We start from the raw sequence: 16,198 nt of genomic DNA on the forward strand, positions 1-16,198 counted from the left end.
GGCCTAAGTCATTCCATTCAACAGTACATGTGGTAGAGGACACTAAGTAAATGAATATTCATGCAGCCTAGGTGACAGACAGATCTCGTCTGACACATAAGTCACTGAACATTAAACAGGGGAGAGATCCTAGCTGTCCCTGTAAGAAATGCATAAAGCTGTACCTGTAAGAAATGCATAAATCCTTTACATGCTACAGCATGAAATATAATCTGTATGGTGTCCATATTGAGTCTGAGGGTGTCCTTATATGGACACTGTATTTGCTAAATAAATAAAAGTTGTCAATTCCATTGGAGAGCCGAAGATCCCTTTTGGAACCTTTTCTTCTAAGTGTAGAGGCTTTCAAAGTTGAGTTTGTACAGCAGACCATCTGACAAAATACTGTTTTCAGTCAAGATTTTCTTTGTTTTGAAGATTCAACGTTTGACATTCAATGTTCAATCTTAGTCAGCCTCAAATGTTTAGCAGGCTGTGTAGAATGATCTCTCTCTCATGACCTTAATAATTAATTACCCAGTAACACAGTCTTGGAGACTTTTCTGACATGTAGGTTTCAGAGCCAGCTCTACACGGCCCATTGAAATATGGGTGAGCATTTCTCAAATGAACGTAGCCAGGGGCAAGGAAAATAGTCCAATTGAGCTAGGAAAAGAGTCCACTTCTTGGGAAACAAATGCATCTTATGATGGAGAAGCCAAGAGTTCTAGTGTATAGTATCTCTTTGGACTGTAGAGCAGCTGGAGACTATTAGGAGATCAAATGTTGGATTGCCAAGAGTGGAGGGGGGGAGAAGGAAAAGAGGCCACAGAGGTTGGTTTCTGACAGGACCACAGGAAAAGACAGCTCTCTGAAAGAGAGCCATCTACAACGTGTCAAACCCTCCTCTCCCCTCCACCCTTTGCCAAAAGTTTACGGCAACATGATTTCCCTTGTATTGACAAAGAATAACAATTGAAAGATGATTATTTGTATTGTTCTGAGGCTATTGAGGCTGTATTGTGTGGTCTACCTCTCAATCTAACCCTCACTTGTCAAACAATGATCAATAAACACACAATAGCTGTACTGTGAGAGAGTGGATATGGTGAGCAATGTGACAAGCTGGCTCTCTGTCAGTAAGCAAAAGTGGAAATCTCCAATGGCTAGTTACACAGGTTAGCAGTGCCATTATTGCAGATGAGCAATATCAAGTTTTTTTTATTGGGCTCACAACTTTGTCTTTAAACTCCTTAATGTACACAATCCTAAAACAAAGCCATACAGTCATTGGACAGAGCATGTGTTGGCTACTTACTACCTTCTCTTTCCTAATAGGGAAACGTCCTCCAGCGATTATTTTTTACTTTTACTGTATAAATACTGTAAAGTAGCCTACACACACGCTTTCAGCAAAATAGTGTTTTTTAGACACAACTGCAAACTTCAAGGTGTAGGACATTCAAGGATGGGCTCCCGAGTGGTGCAGTGGTCTAAGGCACTGCATCTCAGTGCAAGAGGTGTCACTACAGTCCCTGGTTTGAATCCAGGCTGAGTCCCATAGGGTGACGCACAATTGGCCCAGTGTCGTCTGGGTTTGGCCGGGGTAGGCCGTCATTGTAAATAAGAATTTGTTTTTAATTGACTTGCCAAGTTAAATAAAAAAAAGAGTTGTTCTGATGGGAATCTGTGATGTCATCGGCCTCCTTCCTTGCTTCATGAACAATTTGAGGAACAATAGAGAACAAAAGAGGCAAGCCCCCCCCCCCCACACACTTGTACTATATGACTAACCTGGACCCCCCCATTGAGATGTCTTTTGTCAAGTAAATCAGGTGTTAATGAGGTGAAAAAGGTGTAAAAAAAAAATGAGTAGGGGACCTTGTGCATTTCAGGTAAAATAGCAACTCAATGTTTATATCCCAGGACAAATTAGCTAGCTAAATAGGACAAATTAGCTAGCAAGTGCAAGCTAACTAGCTAAATTGGCATAAATGTTTAATGCTTTTCGACCTGTCCCCAAATTAATATAATTGGTTCAGTTTGTTTTTATATTTTAACCTGTGTGTGGTGATCGAGTTTGCCGGTTTGGGTTCCGTGTTAGCCAATGGCAACGCAGATGCTCGTTGGCGGCGTGAGCAGTGTGGGTGCAATTAATTCAATAATACTGATTTCAAAATGTATTTTGCAAAGCTCGCGGTGTAGTCAGCCTGTTACAGGATCAGTTGAACCTGGATGTAAATCGATTACATTTGATATATTTTGAAGTATTATGATGCATGCTATTCGAATATATATGTGTTCCATTTGCAAGTCTGGATAATAACACAGCATATAATATTCAAGAAAATGTGAGAAAGCAAAAAAGAGAGATAATCATGCCCTGTTATCAAAGGAATTCTAACCTTTTCAAGAGCAGGCTACAGTTAACGTCCTTGGAAAACCCCATCTGCATTGATTGTGTGGCCGTATAAACTACACCGCTTGAATGTCACGATGATTACGATGGAGCGAAAGGAGGAGATTGATTGACTATATGATAGCTAGAAAGGGAGGAGCCAGGTTGCCAAGGTGAATATAGACTACGTTATTCTAGCCCTCATTACCAAACACTACAGCGCTCGTAATTGCCGCTTATCGTTCATGAAAGGCGATACCAAGGAACCAGAGGAAGTTCGCGTGGAACGGAGGCGTAGCATCACTCACTGAATGACTGCATGCTGTGGGGATGGAGAAGAAGTAATTTGCGCTCAAGGCAACAGAACAAATACTTTATGATATCTGTATTTACTTTATTGATAAATACATCCGAAACACCTTGGTTCACCGGTTTTTCTTGCTGTCATAAACTGTGAGCTCCATTTCAGGCCATTTCAATGGAACGGAGCGAGTCGTGTCTCTGAGTTCAGTCCATCAGGATAACCTATCAGTGCGCAAGGAGACGCACTGGCAACAAAGGTAAACGAGTTGTATTGACATTTTCATGATCAGATGTTATGGAAATGGAAGCTGTATCTCACAACCTGACATTCATCAGGTGCGCATGCGAATTAAGTATTGTTCATTCATTCATGGCGTCATGCACCCATTATTTTAGAGGGGGCTTGAAGTAGGCTACATGAAGATGGTGTGTGTGGGGGCACATAAGTAGAAGAATTTTGCATTTTTCAAACACCTGAAACAAATTTTTCCTGCCATCTAGAGCCACAATCATTGTTCCTAATTCTATGTAAAAGCTATATCTATTTTTCAACAGGTTATCTTAGCTAAGATAGTAGGACAAGCTACTCTAACTTGATTGATAGCCTGAAATGGCTTGATAACAATTATGGGGTTGGGAGGCACTATATATATATATATATATATATATATATATATATATATATATATATATATATATACAACCCTTCAAATGAGTGAATTTGGCTATTTCAGCCACACCCGTTGCTAACAGGTTTGGGAAGGTTGTATGCAAAATAAGCACAGGACAACCAAGCTCTAAGAACCATATGGTTCTCAGAATGTTATGTGCTAGCTGAAGTGCTGAGCAAATCGTGATTTTTGAGGTCGGTTCGGATTCTGTTCAATAATTTTTTTTTTAATATCACGGATTCCGTATTTTTTTTTATATATTTCTTTACATTAAGTGCACTTTGCATTATGTTGTTTGAATGCTGTAAAAACACAGAATAAAACAAAAGTCCTGTGATGGTAGTGACTGCCCATTACTGCTTATCACTTAACCATAATTTATTCACATACTTTTACTTTAATAAAATATTTAAGTTGTTGTGTATATTACATTTGTTTTATTTGATGACTTTATAATTTCATTCCAAGTCATCATCTCATCTCTATAGAGCTGCTGCCAATGCTGTCTGACAAAATCACTATTTTAATAGTTCTTTAAAGTAAATAAGGCATACTTTTATTACAGCTGAATACCAACTATCAATCACTTAGATCATGTATTTTCAGGTAGAGCCATCTCTCGAAGCAACAGCTCCTTTCTATATCACCTCATGATCAAGCATTCTTCTCTCTTCAGTAGAAGGCATAAAAGAAACGCAGACCAGACAAGTACATGCGCAATGGATTATGGTCATTGTAGTTAATTACCACATTTTATGCACTAAACTATCTAGAATATTGTCCTGTTGGAAACTAAAACACTCTCTACTACATCGCACAGTTCAGGCTGGATCTGCTTTATCTCTAGAAAAACTGTGCGATGTGTGCATTGAGCTCACAGAAAAAAACGAAACAAAATGCAATTCAAATAATTGAACCGACATTGGTTAATTAGTTGTTTAAAAAAACGAAAAATAACCAACATTTTGGTTAATCGCTCAGCACTAGTTATCTGGGAAGGATTAGCAGGATTGGGTCCCCTTTAGCGCCCATATAAAGGGCCCTGTTTTCCCAAAGAGATCTATGTACTGTTCTGATCCTTCCTCTCTGATGTGTGAAACTGATACTCACCCCTTGAGGTCACCATCATAATGATGCTTGAACAGCTGAGATCACTTACTAGACAGGCCCGTGTCCATTTTTCTGATATTGCAGTGCCATGTTTTGAAAATATTGCCTATTTCATAATTCATAATGATGGACCCCTCCACCCTCTCTCCTCTCTCTGTTTGTTGAGCAGCATAACGTCGGTAGTACCCCATAAAGGTGCTAGAATCCATCGTCTGGGGTTCAGCGCACCAGAGGGGGTACTCGGAATGCCTCGGAACCCAGCGTGAGTGTGTGGAACCCCTGGGTCTGGCCCTGTGTCCTGGAGGAGGCAGCTGTGGGACAGACTGGCACGTCACGTGGCGCTGCACTGCCTGACCCCTATCCAGGCCTCACCCCTCAGAGGGCCCACTCAGTCTGCCTGGTGGGGAGAGGAGCAGGCACTCAACCTCAGTGAGAAGGAGGAGTAGTGCTCTGTGTTTTTTTGTGATCAGAGTTTTCTTAAGCGGTGATTCTTCAGGATACCTGGACGGTGGATGTGATTTAGACTATGAGTTTTGCAGTGAGACTGGAGTGAGAATGTAGAAGATCACCTTGTTTTACCTCTGAAGAACCACAGGACATCTGATTTGAAGTGACCTGCAGGCTGGAAAACAACTGATAATACTTGGCCTTTGGACTAGAGAAGAGCCTCTGAGACAGTGCTGTTGTAGTGTGTGTGTGTGTGTGTGTGTGTAAGCACACTAGATACCCGGTCCTCTTAACAGAATCAGGGCTGTTTTGTCACACTGATATAAGAGGATTACAACTCAACAGAAGACTACACATTCAACCAAACTCCTCAGGAGACTGGAGCCCTATCTTTCTTTTGAATGTTTTCCCTTGTCTCCTCAGTGGCAGCCAGTGCTATTTGATTTAACGTATCTTCCCAAGTCCAGTTGGCTCCTCATTTCACGCACCTCGGTAGTTCCAAGTCAACTAGTTCCTCGTCACCATGGTGATGTCCCAGGGCACGTACACCTTCCTGGCCTGTTTCGCTGGGTTCTGGTTGGTGTGGGCTCTCATCATCATGCTGTGCTGCTTCTGTAGCTTTGTCCAGCGTCGTCTGAAGAGGAGGAGGGAGGAGAGGCTGAGGGAGCAGTGTCTAAGGGCCCTGGAGATGGAGTCACTGGAGTGCCTGGGCACGGCAGGGTTGGCTGGGTACCCTCCATCCAGAGAGCCCCTCCAGTTCTGCCCCCCGCTGACCCTCTCCCCACCGCTCCACATTCCCCGATCCCTCCCCCAGGGCAGCTGGGCCTCCCCACAAGGTAAGGTACTCATTCTGTAACACTACTTTTTTTACTTGAATGTTCTATTACACTCACACACACACACACATCACTGGCCTGCTGCACAGGAACAGGTGCGGAGGACAGGATTGACTGAAGCTCCATTAGCTGGAGCAGCCCCTCCACCTGTGGCTTCCCTCACTCTGTCTTCCAAATTAACAAATACACACACACACACACACACACACACACACACACACACACACACACACACACACACACACACACACACACACTATGACAAAGTAAGATTGCTATTAGACTACAGTACCTTCAACTCTTTAGCTCGTTCTTGCTTATGTGTACCTACACTCTTATAAAAAAAAGGGGTTCTTTATATTGGATGAGATTAAAGAAACCCTTTACTAAAAAAAGGTTCTATATACAAAACGAGTGACCTACACGACTTTGAGTGTGGTATGATCGTCGGTGCCAGGTGAGCTGGATCCAGTTTCTCAGAAACGGCCGACCTCCAGTGGTATGCAGAATGGCATCTCTGAACGTCGCTCCTTTTCACCGATGGGCTATTGCAGCAGACGACCACACCAGGTTTCACTCTTATCACTATGAACAAGAAGAAGCGGCTCCAGTGGGCACTCGATCACCAACACTGGACAATTGAGGAGTGGAAAAACATTGCCTGGAACATGACAGCAAGTTCAGTTTACTTGAGTGGCCTGGTCAGTCCCCAGACCTCAACCCAGCGTCTTTGGGATGAGATGGAACGGGCTGTTCACAACATGAATGTACTGCCCTCCAATCTGCAGCAACTGCATGATGCCATCGCGTCAGCATGGACCAACATCCCCGTGGAACATTTCCTACACTTTGTAGAATGACCTGAAGAATTTAGTCTGTTCTGGAGGCAAAGGGGGGTCCGACCCGGTACTAGATGGGTGTACCTAATAAACTGGCTGGTGACTATATATCCATATTAATGATGTTGTTGCATGATTTTACCTGGTCAGAATAATGGCTAGCTGACGTCCGACACTGTTAGCTCTCTATGGCAAGGTGAAGATCAACAACATTGTTGCTGAAGTCTGAGTGGCAAACATCAAAGTTCATACAAATCTGTGCTGTTGCAAACGAACTGCTAGCTAGACGCAAGAGGAAATCATGTGTTTAATAAAAGCATACACTTAAGTGATAATGACCTCGAAGCCGGTGTTTGGAAGCTACTGTATATTGGCACTGGTGTTGTTAGGCCCGAGATGAAGTGGAGGGCTGGCAAACCTTGTCAATATATCCTCCAAACACCGGCTTCGAGGGCATTATCACTTTTGCACAACAGGTTAACTTAATATTCAAATAATGATTTACATATTTAAATGTAACTTTATTTTGATAAATTTATTCATACTATTTCATCCTACCACATGATATAGTCCCGGCACAACTCTAGGGTTGCTACCCAAGGCTGGTCGGTCGTTCGTTCTATCGGTTTGGTTGCCAGCCGTTCAGTCTTTTTGTTCAGTATCTATGGACACAACATTTAACACACTATGTTTTGCTCAGTCTGGCAGTAACCCAGAACTATTGGAGGCAGAGGATCTCTCTTTCGGCTGCTGCTGACAACAAAGGCAGTTGTTCTTCTACATCATAATAATTATATGGCTGCATAGCATTTTGTATTCATTTTGTCAGATTAACTCATGCTTATTTATGGAACCAGCCAAGCAGGTAGCCCAGCGGCTAAGGAGTTGGACCTGTTGCCGAAAGGTGGCCGGTTTGAATCCCGGGCTGGGCGATGGAAAGAAACAGGAGAAATTGATCTGACAACTAGGGGGCTGCTGGGTTCACATCCTCAAAACATTCCCCTACCATTGGGCCCTTGAGCAAGGCCCTTAACCCCACAATATGCTCTCCATCCAGGGGCTTGAACCTGTGCTCATCTCAACTGTATGTTTGAGTTCTGCTGGGGGTGGGTGGGGGTGGGGGGGGGGGGGTTTCGATGGGAGCAGAAGACACATTTTTGTTGTTCACTCTAACTAATGGACAAAGTATATTGTATTGCATTGTATTGTAAGAAGTCAACCAGAGTTGATGTGGGCCATCATTCAAACAAAGAGATGCCCCCCTGGCCACCAGTGCATATGTCCAAACTATGTTTGCATATAATGATACTATGTTGTTACTCTTTAGTCCATTATTTAATAGTTAATTAAATTATATTCATAACTCAAAATATTACTATTCAATAGTAGTAGTCATTCATAAAGGGCACTATGCAGGGTTCAATATGGAACCATTTTAGTTCAGTCAAGAAGAACCTCTAGGGTTCTGATCAAAGAAAAAAGGGTTCGATATAGAACTTTTAGGGGTTCCATATATGAAGCAAGCGATAGAAGCCTTTTTGGTTCTATAAGGAACCTTTTTCTCTAAGAGTGTATGCAACTCTTTACAGCTTTCACATATTGTCCCTTTCCAGTTCAATATGAAAGCAACATAAATATACAAAGAGCATAACCCACGATACACCTGCTGTTTTCTGTACATTACAAGCTACAGCAGTGACAGCAGGGACTCTAAAGGCTTTTTGCTGTTGGCTTTCATTGTAGCTTTCTGCGTTCCTTTGTGGGTGACATGGTGACAGTTAGCGCTGTAGCGTAGGCAGTGCGTGGGCAGAGCGGTGACAGAGATAGCAGCACAGCAGCCAGCGCAATGACAGACTGCTAGCAGCTCGACATTTAGTAGGCGCCAACAGCATAGCAGTCAGTCAGTGGAGTGAAAGGTAAGCTAGCAGAAACCATTGAAATAGACAGAGAGCGAGCAAGCACAAAAGCCAGATAAAGGAACTCAGTACCAGGGCAGCAGGACAGGGTGGTTAAGGTGAACACCTTAAAGTAGGAGGAATCTGCTCATTGGGAAGACAGCCACTTATAAAGGGAAATACATTTTTAAGCAAGTAAGTTAAGAACAAATTGTTATTTAAAATGACAGCCTACCCCGGCTAAACCCTAACCCGGACGACGCTGGGCCAATTGTGTGCCGCCCTATGGGACTCCCAATCACAGCTTGTTGTGATACAACCTGGAATCAAACCAGGGTCACTAGTGATGCCTCTAGCACTGAGATGCAGTGCCTTAGACCGCTGCGCCACTCGGGATCCCCTCCCCCAAATGACATAGTGTCAAGACATAAAATGGCCACAAAATGATTGATACTCAAGGCACAGCTTGTGTTCAGAAATGTAATTGAACAAGCTTCATTTACATTTTAAATTTCCATTTTCTCATGCTGAGATCCATCGGCCTCCAGCATTGGAGAGGGCTTGTTCCAATAATACCTCCCACCCTGCACCCTGCAGCTGCTGCTGTGCTTACGTCATGGGGCTGTCCTTGGCGACAGTGGTGGGCCCCGGAGCCCCAGGGCCACTGAGGCTGAGATTAGCAATCATGTCCCTAGGGGACATGGCTCTGCTCTGGGCTGTCCCTGAGCTCTGGGCTGTCCTCCACCACCCTCCACGGCCCTGCCACCCCTCTGCACTTGTTGGCCCTCTCTTTGTCCAGAGGCGTTGCTGACACGGGAACAAACATGACCACCTGGCTCATGAAACATTCCTTTCATCTCCCAGTGGAAATAGCTCCAGTGCTCTGGGCCTCTATTGTTACTGTATGGAAGCTTGCTTAGTGTTTATTTATACATATAGAGGCTGGGGCTAATATTACAAAGGGGGCCAGAGCAGGGCGTTATGAACATGTGGTGGAAAAAGGGATCATAACAACATTAGTGTAATTGGTTGTGGAGATGTAGACATACGCAGACATGTACATACAGCAGATCTAAACATTAGTGTCACCATGATGACACTTCCAACACATGCTGTCGAGGATTTCCATATCAGACGTTCTATATCCTCAACATCAATTGGTTGTGTTTTTAGTGAGCAGGAACATTTCTTCCAGTGGAAAAACACTCTGAAGTGCAAAGTGGTATGGCTCACTGCCTAGAATAAATAGTAGTATAGACAGACTGTAGGTGCGCTTTGAAAGAAATGGAGGCTGGGAAATGGAGTTTATGATTAAACCATGTTATCCATGTTATGACCATGTCTAAGCGCACACAAGTACCTCTCCCTTTACCAGGCTGGGTTTCCACACATTACTAGAGAAGTGACAACACTAGAGGAAGTACCAGGTGTGGTCAGAGGCTCTGAGACAATCATGTCTCGGAGCTCTAAATCAAATCAAATCACATTTTATTTGTCTCTGTCACGCTTGTCGTTGGAAATGGAGGACCAAAACGCAGCAGGTATGTGTATGCTCATCTTGCTTTTTAATAAATACAAAATGAACACCAAAATAACAAAGAACGAACGATCGACAAAAACAGTCTGGTAAGGCACAAGGCTAAACACAGAATAATCACCCACAAATAACAACCACAAATACACCCACATATATGGGACTCTCAATCAAAGGCAGATAGACAACACCTGCCTTCAACTGAGAGTCCCAACCCCAATCAACCAAACATAGAAACAGACATACTAGACAAATCATAGAATACCTGAAAACCAAACAGTGCCCAAAAACCCCGGAATACTAAAACCAAATGCCCCTTCAACAAAACACACCACCCCGAACCACATAAAACGAATACCCTCTGCCACGTCCTGACCAAACTACAATACTAATTAATCTCATACTGGTCAGGACGTGACAGTACCCCCCCCCTTAAAGGTGCTAACCCCGGAAGCACCTTAACAAAAATAACCCCAAGCAACACCAAAAAGAAAAATTCCCCCTTACTAAAGGGAGGGAAGGGAGGGTGGCTGCCGTCAACGACGGCACTGTGCTACACCCCCCCTCCCCAACCCACCTATCTCTGGAGGTGGCTCCGGCTCCGGCCGTTCCAGGCTGTCGGGGCAGTCGGGCAACTCGGGGCAGTCGGGGCAGTCTGGCAACTCGGGGCAGTCGGGGCAGTCTGGCAACTCGGGGCAGTCGGGGCAGTCTGGCAACTCGGGGCAGTCGGGGCAGTCTGGCAACTCGGGACAGTCTGGCAACTCGGGACAGTCTGGCAACTGCGGCAGTTCAGGGCAGTCTGGCCACTCCGGCAGTTCAGCGCAGTCTGGCCACTCCGGCAGTTCAGCGCAGTCTGGCCACTCCGGCAGTTCAGCGCAGTCTGGCCACTCCGGCTGTTCAGCGCAGTCTGGCCACTCCGGCGACTGTTGACTGGCGGGCAGCTCCGACGACTGTTGACTGGCGGGCAGCTCTGACGACTGTTGACTGGCGGGCAGCTCTGATGACGACTGTTGACTGGCGGGCAGCTCTGACGACGACTGTTGACTGGCGGGCAGCTCTGACGACGACTGTTGACTGGCGGGCAGCTCTGACGACGACTGTTGACTGGCGGGCAGCTCTGACGACGACTGTTGACTGGCGGGCAGCTCTGACGACGACTGTTGACTGGCGTGGCTGGGTTTACGCACTTGAAGGCTAGTGCCGGGAGCGGGAACAGGACGAGTCGGACTGGGTTGACGCACTTCCGGGTCCGCACGAGAGACAGGAGCTGGAAACCCAGGGCTATAGAGGCGCACAGTCGGTCTTGATCTTACCTCCTGCACAACCCGTCTTGGCTGGATGGAACTAGTAGCCCTGTACAGCGGGGGTGCTGGTACAGGGCAGACTGGGCTGTGCAGGGGCCTGATGGTAGCCGTGCGTAGAGCGGGAGTTGGGTAGCCTGGTCCTCGGAGGCGTACCGGCGACCAGATGCGCTGCGCAGGCATCCTCCTACCAGGCTGGATGCCCGCTCTAGCACGGCACCTGCGAGGGGCTGGAACAACGCGCACCGGACTGTGCGTGCGTATGGGTGAGATAGTGCGCTCCTCAGCGAAACATGGCGCTCTCCACCCCATACGCTCCTCCATATAACCACGGGTAGCTGGCTTCCGGCTCTTCCTAGGCCTAGCCAAACTACCCGTGTGCCCCCCCAAAAAAATGTCTTGGGGGTGCCTCTCGTGCTTCACCCTCAGCGCGTCCATGGCCTCGTACCTCCGCCTCTCTGCCTTGGCTGCCTCAATTTCCCACTGCGGGCGGCGATAATCCCCAGCCTGGTGCCAAGGTCCGGCCCCGTCCAGTACTTCCTCCCAGGTCCACTTCTCCCGCCAGTCCAACTCGAAGTCCCTCTGCTCCTTCTTCTGCTGCTTGGTCCATAGTTGGTGGGTGATTCTGTCACGCTTGTCGTTGGAAATGGAGGACCAAAACGCAGCAGGTATGTGTATGCTCATCTTGCTTTTTAATAAATACAAAATGAACACCAAAATAACAAAGAACGACCGATCAACAAAAACAGTCTGGTAAGGCACAAGGCTAAACACAGAATAATCACCCACAAATAACAAACACAAACACACCCTCATATATGGGACTCTCAATCAAAGGCAGATAGACAACACCTGCCTTCAACTGAGAGTCCCAACCCCAATTAACCAAACATAGAAACAGACATACTAGACAAATCATAGAATACCTGAAAACCAAACAGTGCCCAAAAACCCCGGAATACTAAAACCAAATGCCCCTTCAACAAAACACACCACCCCGAACCACATAAAACGAATACCCTCTGCCACCTCCTGACCAAACTACAATACCAATTAACCTTATACTGGTCAGGACGTGACAGTCTCATACACGTGTTTAGCAGATGTTATTGCGGGTGTAGCGAAATGCTTGTCTACGGACAATTCCTTCGACCTCATGGCTTGGTTTTTTGCTCTGACATGCACTGTCAATTGTGGGACCTTATATAGACAGGTGTGTGCCTTTCCAAATCATGTCCAATCAATTAAATGTACCACAGGTGGACTCCAATCAAGTTGTAGAAACAGCTCAGGGATGATCAATGGAAACAGGATGCACCTGAGCTAAATTTAGAGTCTGAAAGCAAAGGGTCTGAATACTTATGTAAATAAGGTATTTCTGTTTTTTATTTCTAATAAATTTGCCAACATTTCTAAAAACCTGTTTTCACTTTGTCATTATGGGGTATTGTGTGTAGATTGATGATGAACAATCAATTTTAGAATAAGGCTGTAACGTAACAAAATGTGGAAAAAGGGAATGGGTCTGAATACATTCCAAATGCACTGGATATTCTGAGATGATCAATAGCCCAAAACAATGAGATCATCTCTTGATGATATATTCATTACAATCGACATGATTTGTTTCCCCTGAAGAGAAATGTCTGATTCACTCTAGGGCAGGGGCACCCCGAACAGTATTGGCTGATTCACTTTGGCACTACAGTGTGAATCAGGCACAAGTCCACTACCCATCTACCCGCTTTCTTCTAATCTCCTCTACTCCCACCTCTTCTGTTCCTCTGGGTTTTCTCTCTGTGAGCTGTAAAGGGATTGAAGACAGATGATTGTGCTTTAATACATCAGTAAATTAGCCTCCCACTTGTGGCTTGAGTGTTCCTGTCAGACAAATATCCCATTAATCTCTCTTCACACTGTGTGTGTGTGTGTGTGTGTGTGTGTGTGTGTGTGTGTGTGTGTGTGGCGCGCGCACGCTTGTGTGTGAAGCCATTTAGCACTATAAAAAAACTGTCAGAATTGAGTCATCAAAGAAGCCTTTACTGTAGGCCACTGTAGTAATCAATGGAATGCTCACCGCTCAACGTATGTTGATTCACAGTTTAAAGGCAAAGCTGTAAGTGTAGGACTTGGCAGTGGTATCAGTAACTCCAGATGTAAAGTCAGTCATTTGAGCTGGCTGAGGCGTCAAAGGAGTTACATTAACATTATGTAATAGCCAGTCAGTTTACCAATGATGATCTCCCACACAACCCTGTCCACAGGAACCCATAGGTCTACTGTGTCGATGGAAAAGGGGGAACTAACATACGAGTGTCTGTTTCTCCCCAGAGACGGACGTGTTTGGGAAGCCCCCCTGCTACGAGGAGGCTGTTCTGATGGAGGACCCCCCTCCCCCCTACTGTGAGGTGCTGGCTGACAGCCGGGGGGGCACCTACACCAAGCCCACCCCCGAGACCTCCAGGCTGGAGCAGCAGGAGCCTGAGACCTCCAAGACTCCCCCTGTCACGGTGTTCTCTGAGCGGGGCTACTCCTCCCTGATCCGCCTGCCCACCGCCCGAAGCTGGGACTCCCTGGGTCACCTGCTCTCCACAATGGACCTCAACCACAACACCCTCCCCACGGAGCCCCTCTCTCTGCAGGCCCAGGCCACCGTCACCATGCCCTGCGAGGGCCGGACTCACACACACCCAGAGCTGGGGCTGAGAAGTATCCATGGGCTCCAGGGGCTCAGGGGGCTAGAGCAGAGCTGTGGCTTGCCCACAGCCTTCCCTCTGCTGGGTCGCAGCACGGCCGTGTAGGCCTGACTAACCCTCCTGGAGGTGGGGGTCTGACTGGAGCTAAGGACACTTGGTTGAGGTAGAGAGGCGCTGGGTTGGGTTTGAGGAGTTGCATCTGGGTTGTAGAGTTGGACTGATGATGAAGGGGATAGGGGAGGAGAAATATCGTTCAGAGGTGTTGACAGAGTGAGATGGGACACCCTTTCTAAAGATGGTCTCTCTTCCCAGCCTTCCTCTCATCCTCCCTCCATTATCTGTCTCTCTCTCTCCCTCCATCTCTTTCTATTCTCTCTATCTCTTTAGTTGTGTTGATCTCTCTGTTCTCTGCAGCGTCGCAGCCTGATGCAGAGCAGCTATTATATGAGTCTGCTGTTGCCATAGCTCCCTGGAACTGTCTGTTGCCCATGACACCTTGGGCCCCTAGCGACCTCTCCTCTCTCCTCGCCGAGTTTCTAAAGACATTTTCATAGCCTTTCTTTGTAAGACTGCAGGTTGAAAGAGGGGGAAATCTTTAATGACCTGCAGTAGCTCTGTGTTGCTGTTTCTCTTGATGTATAGTATGTACAGTGAAGGACCAAGAAAGACATGTTGGGGCATTCAGCCCAAGTAACTATCGCCCTGCTCGGAGCATTGCAATGTGCAATGGAAACTCTGTTTTGTATTGAAAAAAAACTATTCTTTAGCATTCTTTGTCATATCTTCAAGATGTTCTGAAGTGGACTATGAATATCAATTTGATAACCCCCAGCTGGGGATTGTTGCTCCTCAGTGTACAGCGACTGCGTGTGTGTGTGTGTGTGTGTGTGTGTGTGTGTGTGTGTGTGTGTGTGTGTGTGTGTGTGTGTGTGTGTGTGTGGTCGCTATCTGTCCATGAGGGAAGTGTTTTATCAAGATTGTGATTGTGAATCCATTTCTTTCTTTCTCTCCCTCCATCATTATCCCTCTGTCTTCATCTCAAGCTACTCATCAGGCAAGATGTGTCTGTGAGACGCTCTCCTTCACGTTGCCATGGGGGTGCTACAGTACATATAGCAGACACCATCACAGAAAATGTCATCTGTCATGGTAGAAAAACAAAGCTATCACCATGCACCAAGCAATTGCAGAGATGGGATTTCTGTTCCTTTTCCTGATTTAAAAAAAAAGTTTATTTAGCTATGAAATGCTTTTGCAGGGGGAAATGAATCTATCAAATCCTGACCTCTCTTACTACCCTGTTAAGCCTATTAGGAACAGTGTTACCACCAAGGTCCACCACTTTGTTATTAGCTGTTATGTAACCCAATTCAATCACATTACATAATCCACTGAAATTAATGGAGTATTTGATGGCCTGGGCTTACTTGGCAGTACCCTTGAGATGCTCGGACAAATTAGGAAGCTTGTCAGTGCAAAGCTGAGGTGCTGTCCTCAAGGAGCTTATATAAATGTAGAGATAGGGAACATACAGTACCCAACGCCAGGAGAGACAGAGATGAGAGCGAGAGGGAGAAAGAGAATGAGAGAACTACTCGAGGCCATTCCTGCAGATAGAGATAATGTTATTACTGAGAGGTAAAAAGTATTTCAGTTTGAATCTATACAGACAATGTCACAGTTTGTCCTTGGTTCTATTTCTATATTATGGTAGTTTGTTGTTCTGTGTAACATAGCATTGAGACGGTCCATTAAGTTTATTTCGGATGCTGATATTTAAGATATTTTTCTAACAAAAGTATAGTCTACAGCAGGTATTCCCAAACTGGGGCAATGCTGTCGGGGGTACGCCAAATAAAAATGTGATTCGCATTTTATTTAAATATATTTAAAAAAGAAAATTTTCTTCACATTTTCAAACAATCCATTTATATTTTCCAACTTGGCTATATATTTGGGTGAGTTTTTTTATCGCCTGAGTAGCCTCGTTACACTGTCAAAAATAAAATGAAACCATCTAGCGTTCAGCGAAATAACAACACAATGTCAAATACAGGTAGCCTAGTCAAATAATTAACATCCAATCACATTAACCGTTACTCTTTTGCGGGAATTCCACTAACAGTCCATATGTAGCCAAACGTAGCTGCTGCTCATTCCATTTGCTCGAAAATTGATAAATGGTTAAA

The 16,198-nt window shown here is 45.5% G+C and overlaps 1 protein-coding gene across 1 annotated transcript; it reads left to right on the top strand.

Moving 5' to 3' along the window:
* The first annotated feature begins 2,302 nt into the window (after positions 1-2,302).
* Positions 2,303-15,966, top strand: prr7 (proline rich 7 (synaptic)). The gene is made up of 3 exons (XM_014197243.2): positions 2,303-2,937; positions 4,631-5,744; positions 13,645-15,966. Exons 2-3 carry the CDS (start codon positions 5,432-5,434, stop codon positions 14,112-14,114), a joined length of 783 nt encoding a protein of 260 aa, XP_014052718.1. The 5' UTR covers positions 2,303-2,937; positions 4,631-5,431; the 3' UTR covers positions 14,115-15,966.
* Positions 15,967-16,198: the final 232 nt, after the last annotated feature.

Source organism: Salmo salar, chromosome ssa04 (genome assembly GCF_905237065.1).
Source record: "Salmo salar chromosome ssa04, Ssal_v3.1, whole genome shotgun sequence".
Classification (NCBI taxonomy): domain Eukaryota; kingdom Metazoa; phylum Chordata; class Actinopteri; order Salmoniformes; family Salmonidae; genus Salmo; species Salmo salar.